The following is an 18,571-nucleotide window of genomic DNA, read 5'->3' as shown; positions in this document are numbered from 1 at the left end:
AGTCAAATTCAAAGAAGACACAAAAAGGGTACTGCTATTGCTTTTAAGACTCCTAGAGGAAGTAGTTGCTCTATAGGTCTCTTTGTATCAATGCGGTAATAGCAGTGGGTGTTCTGTGATGGTAGGCAACCCTATTTGCCCCTCCTCTGTCTCAGCATGACCTCTGGTGACCTGTGAACCATACTGACCTCCCACATAAAGACGAAGGCCTGGGCAAGACCGAGGGAAAGCTTTTAGGAGGTGACAGCACTCAGGGAGAAGAGTGGGACTGATTTAGTGACCAGAACACATGACAGACAAACAGTTATGGGTTTATACATGCATGCATGCAGACAGGCAAGAAAAATGCATTGGTATATAAACTGTTGTGCAGATGCACTAAACAAGGAACTGAATTTGATTATTCCTAATAATCCAGAAACAGTAACTGAAATGATCTTTTTCCTTCTACCTTCTCTTTTCAAGTCACCCCTTCACCTCAATCTTCTCTGCACTCCTGACCTGAAATTGAACTCTGTTGAGTGCTGGAGGTCAAACAAGACACAACAGTCCCAGTGACCAACATTCACCTTCCATAATTCAGCAAAGCCTTTTCAGCCAAAGCTAGCGAATCCCATATGGCTCAAAACCTCCCCACCTCCATTCATACGGGCCATAATTACTGAGTCTAGCCAATCTAACAGGAAGCCATACGTTATATGAATCATCCAGCATCTCTCATCATCTGTTAACATGCTCACACACACACACAGCATTCTCATGCATCTGTCCGCAAAGCACTCCCAGCATCAAACCCAAATGTTCACTCTTGAACGTGCACACACACACATAATGCACACACACACAAAACAGCTATCTTTCATCAGTGTTTGTGTATATCTGAGATCTGTATCGGTTCCCCCTGATCTCCAGTCATCACTGCGGCTCCTTAATTACACCCTTCATTAACTCACATCAGCTCTGTGCACGTGTGTAACTTCCTATATGTGTCTGTGTGAGCGTATACGAGAAAGCGAGCGCGACAAAGATCGCTAGTATCCGAGTGTGTGCGAGTGTGCACACGTGAGCAAAACGAGGGAAGCACTGAGGGAAAAATAGAACATGACAAATGGGAGTGGGGATCGAAGCTCCAAACCAATTTCTAAAACTGCCTTTTTCTCAACCAATGTTCCTTTTAAACCCTTGGGGGATGGAGACCACTGCTACAGTCTGCTTCTCACTTTCTATTTGCGCGTAAGAGTGAGTTAAGCACAAGAGAGAGGGGAAAAACTCCTGTCTGGCTGGTTTAGGCAACTGATGAGTAGCCCTGCCAAGAGAAAACGGCACCTTTTTGTCACCATCTCACTCTCTTTCCTACTTTCTTCTCCTCTCTTCCTCTCATCACCAGAATTGACAGCAAAGCGAGGGGGGAGAAGAGACAGAAATGGGTGAGAAGAGAGAGGGGGTGGCAGCAACATACAGACTTAAAATCTGCCAAAAACAAGGAAAAAGGTGGTAGGAGAGACTTAAAGGGAAGAAGAGAATAGGAGACACCTGGTTCTCGTCAGTGAACCCTCCACCCAGCCACACATACACACACACACTTTGAGGTTTGTTAGGATTTATCCTGCTTACATTTCTCTTCTGCTATGCATCATTTCACGTCCACACCCGGCACCTCAACAAACTGCCATACACTCTCCACCGCACTCTCACTTTTCCACCTCGCTCTCCTCTCGCTCTGTAACTCGGCTCATTGTTTTCCCTCCTTGCCCTCCCTTCATCTCTCTCCACGATGATGGGGCAAAACTGATCTTCACCCCCTTTTCACTTTCTTCCCTCTTTTCTGCTCTGTTCTTTCTGGGGAGGCAGACAGGCCACATTCCACAGGGAGGCCCAGGCGCCCTTTTCTGACACGTCTCAGCATTACACCCCTCCCTCATCCCTCTATTTCTTCTTTCCAGCCCACAAATGCCCCCCCCCCCACCCCATCCCCCCTTCTCCGTCCCAGTGCTGCCTCTTCACCCGTCCTTTTACCTTCATTCCTGCTGACTGGTAGTCCCATCTTCCAATTTCTCTTCTCTGTTTATCCCTCATCATTAACTTTACTATCTTTCTGATTTTCTCTACCTATGACAGACAAAAATAAAAAATAAAAAAATTAGACTCCAAAGACAGAGGCCAGTTTAGAGGTTTGATGGCTGGAGATGGCTGTGATTTCTCTCAGGTTCCCAAGAGGCCCAAGGAAAAGATGGCTTTGTGTTCTGACAACACTGAGCTGTCAGGATTCCAGTATGTCAGTGTGTATATCTTTTCTGCTCCAGTGCGCATTGGCAACGCTGGTCTACACTATAGCTTCAGGTGAGAGACTCAAGCGTGGAGATAAAAGGAGGAAAGGGAGCAGGAGGTATGTCCATGAGATTTAGGTAGCGTCTTGAGTTTTTAAAAAAAAAATGTGTATATATATATATATATATATATGTGTATATATATATATATATATATATGTGTGTATATATATATATATATATATATATGTGTATATATATATATATATATATATATATATATATGTGTATATATATATATATATATATATGTGTGTATATATATATATATATATATATGTGTATATATATATATATATATATATATATACACATATATATATATATATGTGTGTATATATATATGTGTATATATATATATATGTGTGTGTATATATATATATGTGTGTGTATATATATACCATTATTTTACAATCAAGTCTGAATATGAAAGGACGAAAATCAAAAGACCAGTACAGACTAAAAAGTTAGAAATCCTAAATTGAAATCTAAAGCTAAGACATTTTCCTTCTAGTTTTTTAAAGACTGACTATGAAATAAATAAATCTAATAAAACTTAGTAAAGTCGTATGAAAATGTCTTAAAATAAGTATAATGTTCTCTTTTAAATAACAAGATTCACTCTCAATAAAAGTTAGAATAAAACCAAAAATAACATCTTAACTCCTGCTGCATTTAAACTACATATAGTATATTTTAATATTTTTTATGATCTTTCATTTAAACATGGATAAAATATTAATAATAACAAAGTTTAAAAAATAAAACAGATGAAAGATAAAAGATAAACTTTTATCCAGGGAGTGAGGCAACGAGAGCTGAGAGTTTGGGAGGTGTGTGACGGGAAACAAAGGCTTGTGATATTTCGAAGGGCTGAAGGTGGCACGCAAGCTTGTAAATGTACGCGTGAATCTTAAGACAGTGAAAAGACACGGTACAGGTGATTCTAATAGCATTTTAAGCAGACACATGTTTAAGAGTCCTCAACATAATCGCATGTATGCAAAAACTACGCGTCACAATCCAAAATGCATTTCTGTGAAACACCCATAAATCAAGTAAAAAAGAACACAATGGTTCCAGACAAAAAAAACAAAAACATGTACAGCACAGGAAGACCACACCTTTAACTCTTAACAAGTCAACTTCGCGAGAATCGAGTTAAACTAAAAAAAAAAAAAAGCTGTTCATAAAGAACTACCACAATGCAAATTTACAGTGACATATGTGGATGTAACATTTTTGTGAGGTGAGCGTTGGGATCTGGAGGAAAGGTTGTGCTTGTCTTTCATGGTCCATAGTGGCTGGGGTGGGGGGTTAGTACAGCAAAAGAGAGGAAGAGAAAAAGATGGAAAGAGAGAGGGAGCTATGTTTGTGGTTGGTAACCCGCTCGAGAGAGGAAATACCAGGGTTCACGCACACATACACACACCTATATACACACACACAGGTGCAAAAACATAGAGAGCATAGACACGTCCGAGAGAATAAAGACCTGCTTTGTATGAGCTACAGGTTTGGTGTTTAAATGTGTGCATTTGTGCGTGGCAGTGTGTGTCTGTGTGTGTGTGTGTGTCCTCGGCTGAAGGTTGCTGAGGAAGCAGGGTGAGGATGCAGTCATGGGAAGGAGGAGGGAGGGCAGGACAGGAGTGAAGGGCTTCGAGTGTTCTTCATTCACCTAAGGCTCCATCATTATAATTAGGGGGGAATAATTTTAGCAGCAGGGAGGAAACCCTGATTTTTTGCTCCCCCCCTGGGTTTCCTCACTAGAAAGAACCCAGAAACCCACACTGACCCTCTGTGACGGGCAAACATACAAAACATGCATAAAAAAATAAACAGGAGGACAAAAATGTGTTCTATCTATTCAATAAATAAAACGCCTCAACATTTACTGAAAAACGTGAATCACTAAGTTTCCACCATTAGATCATTAGACGACAGCATGGCGGACATTTTTGTGTATTTACGGACAAATGACTAGTATAGAGACCTTTATATGAAAAAAAAGTTGTGAAATTCTGTGTGTGTGTGTGTTTGTAAGTTTGTAGTACGTGTAAAGGTCCAGGGTCCTTCAGACAGTAATCAGTAGAGAGTTATGTGGATTCTGAGGGGAATGAGAAATAAAATTTTCATCCAAGAAGTTCCAGGAAAAGTTTGGAAATTCCATTTGACGCAGTGGCCAGTGTGTGTGTGTGTGTGTGTGTGTGTGTGTGTGCGTGTGTGTGTGAGAGAGAGCGAGAAAGACAGAAGAAGAATAGCATAACTCCAGACGTTATGGACACACATCCGAGTGCTATATGGAGTGTGTCATAAAAATAAGAATCTGAAATGTACACACACACAGAGCTTACCTACAATAGCTCATTCTTCCCTGTTTTCTTCTTCAGGATTGTGAGGACTGTGTAAATATCCATCACTGGGAATCTCACGAGTAGGAATTAATGCAGGGAACTGTGTCCCAGTGGAATTATTTGGCACATTACGAAGAGTGGCTAATTAAAGCAACGACCAGCCAACCTGTCAGAGCTTTTCACTGTTCGCACACACAAAGCTAACTATTACTGTGTGGCCACTCCAGTGCTGTCACATCTGTACGTTATGCAATGACCTCACGTGTACATGCTGCTCCATACGGTGTGCCATAAATACAATCACGAGTTGCACAAGGGTTGCAAAACAAGTCTCATGAGTACATATAGACAGGTCTAAACACAATGCAAAAAGCATGCATTACACCCATAGGGAGACCCCACAAAGGCCAAAAAACAGCATGCGCACACATATATGCAACACTAAAGCACACACCTGTTGCTGTTGCAGGTGGAGTAAGTCAACTGGGCTGATCTCTCCATTGGTGTCTCCGTTGGACCCACCCTCTCTACCGCCCCCTCCATCCGACTGGCTACTGAGGCTGCTGACTCCGTTCTGGTTGGACGGCGTCGTACGAATGGTCTCAGAGGCTGATTCCACCATCATCACTGGCACCTGAGGACAGAAGGGCGTGTCACAGGTTGAACAAAACTGACCTGGGCAGTTTCAGCTCTTATCTGATAGAATGGATCAAGTTGGGAAACTAAAGTTAAGCTGAAGGAGAGAGAGAGAACAGTGTGTGTTTACGTGCATATACACTTTCCTTTCTAAAAAGGGCTCGCAGTCATGCACAAACCTGCCCAAGAGGCCACAAAGCAACACCTAAAGCAGACACTTTTTTGTGTGTGTCTCCATGTAAATGTGTGTGTCTCTGAGCATACACAATGGATTAGGATCACATGTGCAGCAAATCTAAACTGACAAGTCTGTTAATACTCTGCTATATAGTTAAATAACACACAGATTTCTCCAATAATCAGAGGTGGCATGTGTGCGCTGTGTGTGAGACATGAGCTGGTTGCTCTTTGAGAAAGATCTGTTTGATGCACCTTCAGAGGGCCTCTCTAATTAGAGCGTGTTCCTTCGACAAAACCCGACAAAACGAGCCGTTCCTGGATGTGTTGTTGTTTTTGAGAAACAACGCCTCGCAAACACACAGGCGCATTTGCCATCGTTAGGAGCTCGAGCGTGGGAGAGAGGAGACACAGAGACACACACTCTGCGTGCACCGAACACACACAAGCTCAGCTAATACAAAACAAAACAAACCTTCACACAAGCACGCAGGCTGTGAACTCCTAATGACAAGCTCAATCTCGTCTTTCTGCCTCATCCAGTTTTAGAAATTAACACACACAGACACACACAAACATGCAAGTGCACACTTTAAAAGGGGAAAGTTCTCTTTGCTTTTACTTCAGCATTCCGGAGTGGGTACACAAAACGCCATCGAGGCATTCTACCTGCCGTCTGCGTCTGTGTGCGCGCGTGTAACGCATGTGTGTGTTGTTTCAGAGGCGTACAACCCATGCCTTCTGGGGAAACAATAAAAGCTATTTCATGGGAGAATCTAACTTTTCTTTTCCTCTGAGGCAAGAGTAGGTGAACATGAGTGTGTGTGTGCATATTTTTTTCCTCTCTGACAGCAGGTGAGGGTGAGAAATCGCTGGTGGCTTTGTTAATGGAATGCTGCCAAATGCTGGGGGACAGGGACCTTAGCATGTTTGTGTGTATGTAGGGGGAGGTTACAAGTGTGTGCAGGTGGATGGGCTGGATGGGCTTGTTAAATGGTCAGCTCTAATATCATACTCTTCCCCCCCCCATTGATGAGGTCTCCAGCCCTGCCGATAGTCTGGTTCCACTTTTAAAGGTTTTGCAAAGTCCGGATATAAATTTTCCGCTCTTTTGTGTCAGTTCCACTCTATATTACTTTTTTTTTCTGGGGATAGAATCAAAGGTATTGGAGGCAAGCGTCTCGAGGCCTTAGAACATGGAAATAAATCCATGCAAGCTATCAGTGCCATTTAAGCGCACCGGGCGAGCGTGGATCATCGAGGAATTCTATGAGAAGGATTCAGAATGTCTTCGTTTATATCAAAACGTCTCTCTCCGGTTTCAGTCCCAGACGAGCTACTGTTTGGCCACTGTGGCGAGACCATTTTTTGCCATACGGATTATTATTTTTTAAAATATTGCGAGCTAAACCTTTAAAAGTACAAGGTGCTTACTGACATATTTCACCAGTTCGAGACTCTTCCCTAACAAGCAGCGCCATTCGAGAGCCACAAATCACACTGCAGTATTTTTCCTCCCCATTAACTCTCCCCTGTCTCCCTCCTGGCACCCATCCGCCTGTGAAGTTAAGAGTGAGAAGTAGAGCGTTATTGTGACATTTAAAGCTAGTCACTTAATCTCCAACCTCACTCCTCTCCTCAGTGCGCTCTCTCGCTCTCTTTTTCATTGTCCCACCCCCCACCCCAACCCCTCATCTCCTCCCGCCTTCATCCAGACCCCTGCTAGGTCAAACTACTCCCTGAGGTAATATTATGAAGCAAGGCATAGTGCTGAGTGATCAACAGATCTCGCCGCACAGTCCACTGACTTTGCACTGCGGTAGAAAAACTCCTCACATCATCACACATTTCACTAAGCATGAATCACCGGTCTGCTATCTATCCCACACTATATTGTGCCATGCCGTAATGTACTGTAGACCCATCTGCTTTTTACTCTTTCTCATTGACCTTATTAGCAATGAGGGGAAGAGAGATAAAGACAGACAGAGAGATGGAGCTTGCAGGTGGACAAGGACCTAATGGGAAAGTGGGAAGTGTTTAAAGCTGCAAGCACACGCCTTGTCTTTTATACACACACACACACACAGACCAGTGTGGTGGTATGCCCATCTAAAGGGTGTGTACTCTGTCATATCCTGTAATGGGTGTATATAAGTTGGTGTAATGGAGGTCGGGAAAAAGGCAGGGGCATAAATCTACCCTGAAGTCTTTGATTAGGGTTATGATACACACACACACACACACACACACACGATTTTTACATTTAAGTGTTTCTGGCAGCGAAGAGGAGCTGCCCGTGCAAAGGCCTGCCTCAGCCCGCTACCCCGCTCTCAATCTGCGCCTCTTTCTTGCTCTCTCAATCTCGCTACATGCTCAGACCCTCTCTTGCTGAACCCCTGACCTGAGAGTGTGTGGGGAGAGACATTCCCACTACCCCGAGGGGACTGAGCAAGGGAGGGCGGAGTGCAGATCAGAGAGATAAAGAATGTGTTTGGAAGAGAGGGAAATAATGGGCCTCTTTTGCCTTTTAATTGGGATGGAGAAGAGAAGGAGGGTAATGGGACTCAACATGTTTCTGATGACTCTGGCGTATACGTGAGTGTTTGTGTGTGTTTGTCTAAGAGGCTGACACCTACCTTTGTACTGTAATGGATTAGCTCACTGCGAATGCTTGGTGCATGTGTTTATGTGTGCGTCTGGTGAGATTGATGAGCCGAGAGGCGTTGGGACGAGTCTTGTTGCAACACGTACTGTAGCTTGTTCAGATGTTCCCAAAAACACAGCATTAATAATAATGATCAGAACAAAAAACTCTCACTCCGTTTCCTCCCATTGCTCTGGGTGTGTGAAGTTCAAACAAGCCGAGCCAAATGCCCAGTAAGCTGGCTCACCGCGGCTGACTCCCAGGCTTTGTCTGTGGTATTTGCTCTGTCAAATTCCTCCTGGTCACTGCTCATCAGGAACTTTGTAAAGCCGGACCGGTTTCACTTTCTGCGAATGCATGTGTGTTTGTGCGAGACGGGAGGGAGATTTGTGTACGGCGTGCATTTATGTGTGCATCTGTGTTTACAGCAGCTTAGTGAGATAATAAGTCTTTATCATGTTATGCCTCATGTGGGAATATTTCCTGCACTCCCAGAACGCCTGTTCTGTTTCCTCCGCCTTGCATCAGCTCACAGGAACGCTGCTTATTAGGCAAAGAACTGAGGGAATAAGAGTGGGAGGGAGAGTGAGTGGAGGAGGGAGGGGGTAAGGGGAAAAAATGTCTGTACCAGTATCTACACTCCATCATCTATCTACTTTCATCTGACTCTTGAATTATCTCTCCTGCTCTCTTCATGGCGTCTTTCTCCCTCTGGTTATGCCTGGCAACTAGTGGCAGGTTCAACCCTGGAAAACATTAAAGTTTTCACCCTGAAATAGAACCCACATAGGTTATGTCTATGATCTCTGATAGTTCAATCAATATTTGTGAGCAAGTGAGACCGTCTTCTGAAGACAGTATCTGAGGAGCCACAGCTCTAACCTGTTTTGTAATCAGGAATCTCAATTCAGAGTTGACAAAGAGCGGCTCTGTGGATGCACAAAATATCTGGTTGACTGTTACAACTGCGAGGACTTTACTTCATTACAAATGACAGTCTCGGAGGAAGGAAAGGGAATCGCAGTCGTTATTGTCACTCTGTCCAGAGAACGTCCTATTTACTGTCACTGGGGAAAGCTAAAGGATTTGTCTCCTGAAAACATTACAAAGAGCCTAAGCTGCTTTACATTTGTGCTTTGACAAGGACAGGAACACTGTCATGCAAAGACAGATCATGATTTAGTAAACACTTACACGCCCATATTCTCACACTCTCACCCAACAAGCTGTCAGACTCCGGTGCTAAATAAACTGTGACACTATCCCCGAGGGAATCTGATTTAACCCCAAATGCCAGAACAAATCCAACTATCAGATCTGGTCACTTATGTCTTCATAAATCCATTTGTTGGTTAATCAGTGAGAAACGCAATCCGAAACACTGAGCAAATTGTACTAATCTGCCACAATGACATACTCTGCTGTTGGGTGTAAAACAATAGAAAGAAATGAAAAGCAATAAGTAGATATATTTGCTTTAATAAATAAAGCAGTGACTATTGGAGGAGTTCTACAACATCTTGCTATCAAAGCACCTAACGCTTTACCTTTTTACACAAGCAAATGACTATTTAACCAATGAGGCTACCGTGTGCGTGTCAGCACATGCTTAGCAGACTTGTTAAGAACAGTCACTCTAAAGTCAGTTAAACTAATTACTGTCAACAGAGCATGCATTGTTGTGAAGCATATTCATAGTGCTAACTATATTTGCCTTATTTCACTGCTTATTAACAAAATGTTACCAGTTCTCTGTCAAGACACCGAATTGCTTTGTTGCATTCAGTTTAATCCAAAAATATTCAATGTTAAAATCTTTTGATCCAGGCTACATAAAGTACAGCTAACACCTAGCCTCTGTAGATGTTTCAGAGATCTTAAGCTGTCTTCTCTGCTCTCTATCCTTGAGAAGAAAGCGAAAGAAGAGAATGAGAGGAAGAGGAATTGGAGGGATATCTGTGTGGCATTTCTGAGCTGACGTGTATTAGTTTCAATTAAAAAAAAAAAAAGAATGAGATCAAAGGTGAAGCGAGGAAATAACACACTACATTCACACATAGGCACAAAAGAAAAACAAAAAAACTTGTGCGCATAAACCAGACATGTACCAGCCAGGTAGACTTCAGCAGAGAGCTAAAGCTAGCAGCTGCTAGCAGCACTGCTCCGGGCTACTTTGGCTGTCAGCCAGCGCTAACAGGTTGGCTAACAGCAAAAGGGCTAATGCTAGATGTCTGCGGCTGCCCTGGCCCTGCTCCAGTGCTAACAGGTGAACTCCATTATCCCAGACAGATAGTCAGTCAGATGTGGGCCAATATCTACTACCGGCTGGCTGGCTGACTGACTGGCTTCAAAGAGCATCATCAACCCAGAAAGAGGAGCTAGCAGCACTGGCCTGTAGTCTGACCTCCACTGTGCTGTGCAGCTGGCTAATGAAGAAGCCGGTGCTTTTGTTAGGGAGTGGAGAGAAGAAGAGAGGGGGCTCAGAATGCAGATGATAAGAAAATCCCTCACTATGAAAACACAAGGAGTTTTTCTATACTTCTGCAGGACTGTCTGCCATATGGTGTTTAGTTTGGGTAAGCATTTAATAGCACTTTTGCATGTGCATGTGTCTCTGCACATGCATGTGTGCCTTTCTGTGTACTGTTGTAGAGTATGTATGCTAACTTGCAGTATGCTTTTTGCCTCTTCTATCTATTGTGCACGTCTATGTTTGCATGCTGTGTGAATTGTGTGTCTTCTTGCCCTCCTGCAGTTCTCAGAAGACAAAGTCCCTGTTTACAGAGCCCATAAAGATTAGCCTCCCTCGGTCAGGTGGGTTCTGGAGCCATAGGTAAACACACAGCACATTCCGCACCGATGAGATCGCTCCGTATGTGTGTATGACCGGGGCAAACATACACTCCTGCCTTCACCTCGACCCTTCTTTTAGAGTGCAGTAAGTGATTTACCAGCTTGGAGACTGCTGTCTGTTCACAATACTGGAAACAAAGATACACACATGCATACATGCACCACACACACAAATATTTGTAGAAAGCATGGACTTCATGCACACCTCATTTATCTCAGCCTAAGATCACGGGTTGTACATTCCTAAAGAGGTAAAACTTGTGCACGTGCATGTTCATGTGCCCATTTGCCAGTTGAAAATCACCCCGTGATCATGAAGGTACAAAATCCCAGATTTTACCTTCATCTCTTCCCTCTGTCTTGAGAGGTAATGGAGGCTGAGGGTCAGGCTAATACGGTTCACACAAATATTACTCAGATTGTACTTAACATGGTGGAACAGAGGTGAAGAAGGCGGTGGAGGAATGCAGGGCAAGGAAAGGAGCTTTTTTTGAAAAAGGCGATGTGCCTTTATTTGGATCTGAAACCAGCTAGAGCGCCGCGGAGCAATTAGCAGCTCTGTCCTACGAGAGCTCTTTATTAGAATGACCTTCACTGTGAAGGGGGAGGGAGGGGTGAGGGGTGCAGAGAGGGACAAAGAAAGAGAGAGGCAGAGAAATTTTTTTGAGGAATACGGATGAAGGGTGTCAGCTGGGACACAGTCACATGACATGAAGGTGAAACAGATGAGTAAACTGAGACGTAAGTATGTTGAGATTTACATATTTGGGCCACAGAAGTGACACGCAAACAATATGCGATGTGGTCAGTGTGACCTAATATGCAACCCTTAATGTTAGAATTCAAATGCACACATTCGAACACAATTTCAGTCTTCAGTCTTTTCAAATTTGATAAGACAAATATGCCCGTACATTCGTGTGCGTGTGTGTGTGTGTAAAAAGTGGAATTTCATTTGCTTAATATGTAGAAAAACCTGACACCGATATCCTCCACTTTCACTGAATAAATTACCAAGTACCTAATTTCAATCAAATGGGACGTTTTATGTTTTATGGCGTGAAAAGGCAAAATTGTGGAGGAAACTGAAAGAAGAAGCGTGACGCGTACGTGTGTCGTAGTAGCCTTTAGGTGAGGCGAAATTTCATTTACGATCAAAAATTTGCATTGAAAGGAAGATAAAGTGAAAAGATTTAATATTAGCGTAAAATGGGGGAAGAGCAGCCTACAATAATAAAGGGTTATGATGGATTATTCGAAGAAAAAAAAAATAGTGGTGTATAAAATATAAATAAATAAATATCAAAGTGGACATGATATAATTTTGTACATCGGCTTTCAAGTCGGGCACTTTGCATTTCCTAGTTAATTAATAGATTGGATCGGAACGAGTTTAATCAAATATAATTGAATAAGTCCACAGTAAAAACAGGCCAGACTTTAAAGGAGACATGCAGAGAAAATGATAGCATGTCCAGTTTTCAAATTAATTGGATTTTAGTACTTTTGAACTTGGTCCAAGCTGCTACAGACTAAATTAACTCACATTCTATCCAAAAGTGCTAAAACAAGATGATATCCCTGAGGATTCAGAGCACTCACACAACTTCTTGTGCCCCCCCCCCCTTTTTTTAGAAAATAAAAATAAAAACCAACAGTGCTGCAAACCAATGAAAGTTTGTAATGTATTGCATGTTATTGTTAGTTTTTCTGTTCTTCTCGCTCTTTTCTCCTCACTTTTGTCTTACAGGCCACAACTAAAATATTAATCATTTCTCAGGCAGTTCTCATTGTATTAAAAAATGTCTCCTTTATAATTTATCAGAGAAAGAAAAATCTTTGTTATAGTGACAAGCATGCTAATTAATAGAAGTAGAAGGAACACTGAGAGAAGTCATACTAATTTGGTACATGCTAATATTAATAGAATAATTTATGGCACAGTATAAATAAATTAATAGAGTAATTCGTTTGAAAAGGGGATGCCTTCAATTCAATTTAGGAGAAAAGAGTAAAAAAAAAAAAGAAGTCTGCCTCTTGGACAAGGACATTAATAGCTGTGCTCTATCGACAGAACAGAAAAGGAAGAGACAAAACTAAACACGCACAGTTCACTTTTATAACGCATCAATATTTCAGTCAGCTGATGAAAATTGGATGAGCAACACTTGTATTTGCTGCCTTGTTATTTTCATTTGCTGTTTAAGGACTTTTGGAGTTGTGCAGAATCTGCAAAAGGCATCTACATGCATTTAATTGCCCCCCCCCCCCCCCCCCCCCCCTCCATTTTTTTTTTCTTTAAATGAACTCTTCTCATTGGCTTTATGTAAACTAACAGCTGTGTGCCAGGCAGTGGGCAAGAGACGCAGGGAAATAGAGGGAGTAACAAAGACTGAGAGTGAGCGAAGTGGACTGGGTCATTACCATCCTTATTACTCCTCATTAAAATACACCCATCACAAAGACATTCTTCTGAGTGTGTGTGTGCGTTGCGCGCGCGGGCCTACGTGTGCGCCCGCACGCCGCCGTGACCGAGCATACACGCGTGCACGCTCGTTTCTGGCGCTCCTGATGTGCACGTGTGCGTTCATATGCAAAAGTGACAAAAAAAGAACAATATAATTGGAGAAATGTACGCAGTAATAATAGGTATTCACAAAATGATAATTCATATTAAACAGGGTGCACAAAGTCAGCCTCATTTGCATGTTTTAGATTATATGCATTTCAAAAGTAATTTCCGCAGGGCATATGAATGACATTAATTCCCGGGCGGGTTCTGCTATAGACCTCAAACTATCAAACACTCAAACATTTAACAGATGAAAAAAAAGAGGGAGCTAGTGCCTTGGCAGGGGAGATTTCAAGGTTAAAGTGTTTGAATGTGAATTTTTAAACTTCTGTCTTGGTTTGTTTAAAGTTGCTCTAAAGCTAGAATTCCATTAATTCGGAGACTTTGGTTTTTTTTTGTTACTCAGCTGTATGCGCGCATAAGTGTGTGTTGGGTGCGTGGGTATGTATGTGTTTCCTGTAACAACCCGAGAAAGACACCTTCCCTCCTAATCCACCACCATTTCCTCAGCAATAAGCCAGAATTGGTCTGACTCACTTTGTGAGTCATGTGCTTTTTTTCACTCCAGAGGCAGAGTAGCACGATCCAACAGAGAGAAAGAAAGTCAGAGCTGCGATAGCCCACATTAACTGACCCCGACTGATGAGGGAGGGGAGGGGGGGGGGGGGGGGTGGGTGATGAAATGGATGAGAAGAAGGATGTGGCGAGGGAGGGGATAGGGACAATGGGAAGAGCAGGGAGCAGGACAGGGAGATAGAGGGTTCCCTCTCCTCATCTGCTCATGCCGAGAGGAAGACCCCGGGGCAGGAAACAGGCTGGATGAATGTGTGATTCCAGTGGAAAACTCTGGATGCCACGGACAGCATTCTTCTCTTATTAGGGAATCTGGTCTGCAGCCACATTATAGCGCTTGTCTCATTACTGCCTATGAGCATTTCTATCAGACACACTCACTGGGCACGCACACACAGAAACACACACCATCAAGATGTTCCCCACCTGTTATTCTCACAATGTCTTGGCGAACACACAAAGTCATAGCTGGGGAAGAGGGGAAAAGAGTAAAAGGAAGAAAAAAAACGAAAGCGTGTAGGAAAAAAAAAAGCTAAAGGGCTCAGCATGTCTGTGTCTTGTTTGTGGTTTGTCTTCATCTGTAAACAGAGCTGCTGCTGTAAGTATGTTAGCATGTCATTATCTCATTAAGAATTGAGGGCTTCTGTGCGAAGGATTCTACTGTTTTGTTTGCGAGCGTTCAGCGACTGATGTTGTACAAACACAACAACCGCAAAACACACATATCCTACAGTGCAGACACACGGGGACGCGAGGAGACGGTGGCAAAGACTCGCATATAAAAAAACACACGTAAACACGGCTCCCGTCAATGTGTCTCAATCTGGAAATGTGCAGATTTTAAAGAAATAAAAAAGAGGAGCCAATTTGCGGTGCACTATGACTAGAAAGACTTCATAGAGTAAAGAGGAGGGGGTACATCTAGGGTCAATAAAAGTGGGCTAATTGGGGCCTGGGAAACATGTTTGTTTTTTTCACTTGTTCTCTCCCCCCCCCCCTTTCTTTCTTTTCCCTCCAGCCAGTCACGGCAGATCTGTTAATCTGAGAAGGACGAGTGGAGAAAGCAAAGAGGATTACATTCAATAAGACATTAAATGTTGCTCACACATGCACGTATGCGGACCGATTTAATATGCCATAAGGCAGCCGTAGGGTGTATGTATTGACCAAGATCTGTCTGTCTTAACCGATGACCAACGGGATGCAGGGTTCTCCGCTGGTCCACTCTGCTTCATCAATACTCCGCTGCTCAGTCTATTCAGCAGCAAAGAGCTTTCCTACGGCTGCAGTTCAACACAGGATCAATGTTATGAGCAATGCAGACAAACTGCTGCTAAACAGATCGGCCCCTGCCTCGAAAGGCCCGCCACAGGACCAGCTCCCCCTATGCTCAGATCGTTCCACTAATGGAGCTCTCCGCCAGGGCCCCCAAGGGCCCCTAACCACTAAACAGGCCCCCAGGGATTCATCCCCCCTTCTCTCCCTCCTGTCATCTCCAAATCCCTCAATCATTTCTCCATCCGCATGGTTGTATTGACCTACACCTCTTTAATCAGGACCGCTTACTTGTCCTTCTCTGAAACTGTGTGTTCACACTCAAATGTGGAGTCTATGTATTTCAACTGCTGAGAGGAAAAGTCAAGCATGACTGTTTCAGGAAGTGAAAAAGAAGGGGGAGGGAAAAATCCCTCTCTCTCTCACTCTCCCCCTTGAATGTTTCTGGGATCCCTCGCTACATGACTCCCGACTAGTCATTCTCCTGCATTTGTCTTCTGTAATAACACTGAAAATAGCAAGAGATGAAAAAAAGAGCAATGGAAAGAACCTGCATATTTGTCATTTCCGATTGTTTACCTTTTTCACGGCAAATTGACTTTTACATCTCCTGTTACTGGAAGCTCTCTGGGCTCGACTGCCAGGGCTGTCTGGCTCTGGCCTCGGCTGCCAAGCCCGTCTCTGGGCTTTATGACCTGGCTCTAGGGAGGACTTTTAAGGCTTTCAACTCACAAGTCATTCCAGTGATACAATACTGCTTTTGTCCTGACCACCTTTGTTGTTTTCTTTCTGTCTCTGCTGCCTCTCACTCTCTCTTTGGCTCCTTCACTTTTCATCTCTCATTCCCAAATCCTTTTTGTTTTTTCACCCGAGTGTTAGTCACAAAGGCTGGGGCCTGTATCTTGCCCGTTCCTGTTTGTTTGCAGAAAAAGGTGGACTTGTTGCATCATGACTGGTTGACTATCAAACAGAAAAGATGTGCTTTAGAAAACACACATTAAAGCCCTCCAGCTGACTTTTAAGGCTTGCTGTGGGGTGAGCCTGGTCGAAGCAGCTAGAGTTTCCCTGTGGTGGCTAGGCGGTGCGCTGTGGTTCGGATCTTCCTGGATTCTGGTAGGACTGAGGTTTGCCTGCAGGGACCTCCAAGTGAGCCAGGCAGCAGGCCTGAGCTAAACTGAGGCCAGAGCCAGGAATAGTCCTGAGAGCAGAGGACATGGCTAATGGTGTGTTTGTAAGGGCAAACCCAAACAAACAACCTGCAGTTTGAATTGAAGGACCGAGCAGGGCTCAGGCCAGATGCTGCGGAATAGGAGAAACACACACAAACAGATGCAAACACACACAGAGGCGATGGCTGAAATAGACATGCGGCAAAAGAAGTGCACCATGTGCTTCCAGGCTGAAGTCATGGCATTAGCCTCGGCACTGTGCGCGCACACACACACACACAGACCTCTGTGTGTGTTTTGTGTGTTACTCATGCAAACTGAGGTCCTACAATTTCTTTCCATATTCACACTAATGAGAGAAAGCGGCCAGAAGATCTCCTCTGTAATTACTCCCCAAGGAGCAAGGATTCAGCAATGACCATAGCACATCAACAAATGCACACTCATACACTCACACACACACATCATCCAAATATACAGCATGCTGAAACAGCATGTGGCTGGCATTTAAATATGTTCACCTGTTGGGTACAGGAGCATTTGTGAGACTGAGCGAGACAGAAACACCAGTAATACCATCGTATCATTAATGAAGGACATCTGCTAATTAGAACGCCGCCGAACAGGTAATTGTGTGTGAGGCTGCGTATGTGCATGTGTGCACGCCGTAAAGGGCATTTTGTAAACAAACGTAAACACCATTCACCTCGCAATTAGACCCTTATCACCGTCGCCTACGCAGAGTAGTTGAACTCGGTCCAATCTGTCGTGATGGCAAATCTGCATGGAGCCATAAAAAGGGTAGTCCTGCAGGAGATGAGGCTGCGTGCTGGAGCACGTGCTTATGCCAGGGAGAGAGAGGAGCAGAAGATGGGCTCTACATGAGGTTGGTTTTTTTGATGAAATCATTCTTTTTCGGACTTTGAGCCTTTAATTCAGCAGCTTTGAACAACTTTGATAGTTCAATAGTCAAATCACACTGTTTTACACCATAGTTAAAAACCTGCTCGCGCTCAGACAAAGAAGCAGAGGTATACAACAGAATCATTTTGTCTGTCTGAGAGTGAAGAGTTGAGAAAGGAGCCTTTGAGGCGCACACGCACACACGCTGCCTGCCCAGTGTTTGCGGTGGCGAAGCACAGCTGGTAACATCTGGATGTATTTTGTAAGTGTTTACATTTCCAAAATGCAGAAAAACTACACAGAAAGAGAGAAAGAAGAGAGATGGAATTCTGAAAAACACTACAGGTGCCAGAAATGTAATAAAATAGGAGAGCAAGTCCCAAACGAAGATTGTTTAAAATCTATCATGCTGGAGTTAGCTCACTTACACACACACACACTCTCATAACCGTTGGCCTGTTGTAGTTATTGCCATAATCTTAGTCCAACAATAACTGACATCTGGTGCACTAATTGGCAGACTGCAGCTTCTCCATCTGAGTTTTAACCCATCAGACTTCCCGTACTGCAGCAGCTCAAATGAAAACTGAGACTTGCACACCAGTTTCTCTATATGCGCCGCGTCTCTGCCGCTCACCAGCTGACAACCAGTCTTACACACTCGCCGGCGCACACCACAAACCAGTTTTCTCCAACACACACACACGCGCGCACAACACAACAGCTGCATTTCCATTTTACTTCCCCTAAATGACGAAAACACGAAAACAGTTGGACTTCATTCAATTTAATCAAACCTGACATCGAGAACAGCTCTGCGAGATGACGTCAACAATCAAGACAAACACACACACGCGCACACACGCACACACAGAGAGAGAGCAAATAGGATGTAATTTCAGTGATTGGGTGTAATTTACCAGTGTAAGTTGAAACCAGAGAGGGCAACTAGAGTGATCCTTGGTGGATCAAAAACAAACCATACATACCGGGGTGGGGCGCAATGCACACACACACACACACACACCCACACAAGCATACCCTCAAGGTATGCTCGTCTCACAGTGACTCATGTTCTTTTGGAT

At 43.6% G+C, this 18,571-nt stretch overlaps 1 protein-coding gene across 3 annotated transcripts in view; it reads right to left on the bottom strand.

Annotated features, from left to right (window-relative positions):
- Nucleotides 1-18,571, bottom strand: part of foxp4 (forkhead box P4) — an 86,748-nt gene that overhangs the window by 48,219 nt on the left and 19,958 nt on the right. For all 3 annotated transcript variants that reach the window (XM_085159125.1, XM_085159124.1, XM_085159126.1), the window contains exon 2: nt 5,136-5,315. In XM_085159125.1, the coding sequence (XP_085015251.1) occupies nt 5,136-5,315 (180 nt within the window). The remainder of the gene's footprint in view (nt 1-5,135; nt 5,316-18,571) is intronic.

This window comes from Neolamprologus multifasciatus, chromosome 5 (assembly GCF_963576455.1).
Source record: "Neolamprologus multifasciatus chromosome 5, fNeoMul1.2, whole genome shotgun sequence".
Taxonomy (NCBI): domain Eukaryota; kingdom Metazoa; phylum Chordata; class Actinopteri; order Cichliformes; family Cichlidae; genus Neolamprologus; species Neolamprologus multifasciatus.
This window is presented reverse-complemented; position numbering and strand designations above follow the sequence as displayed.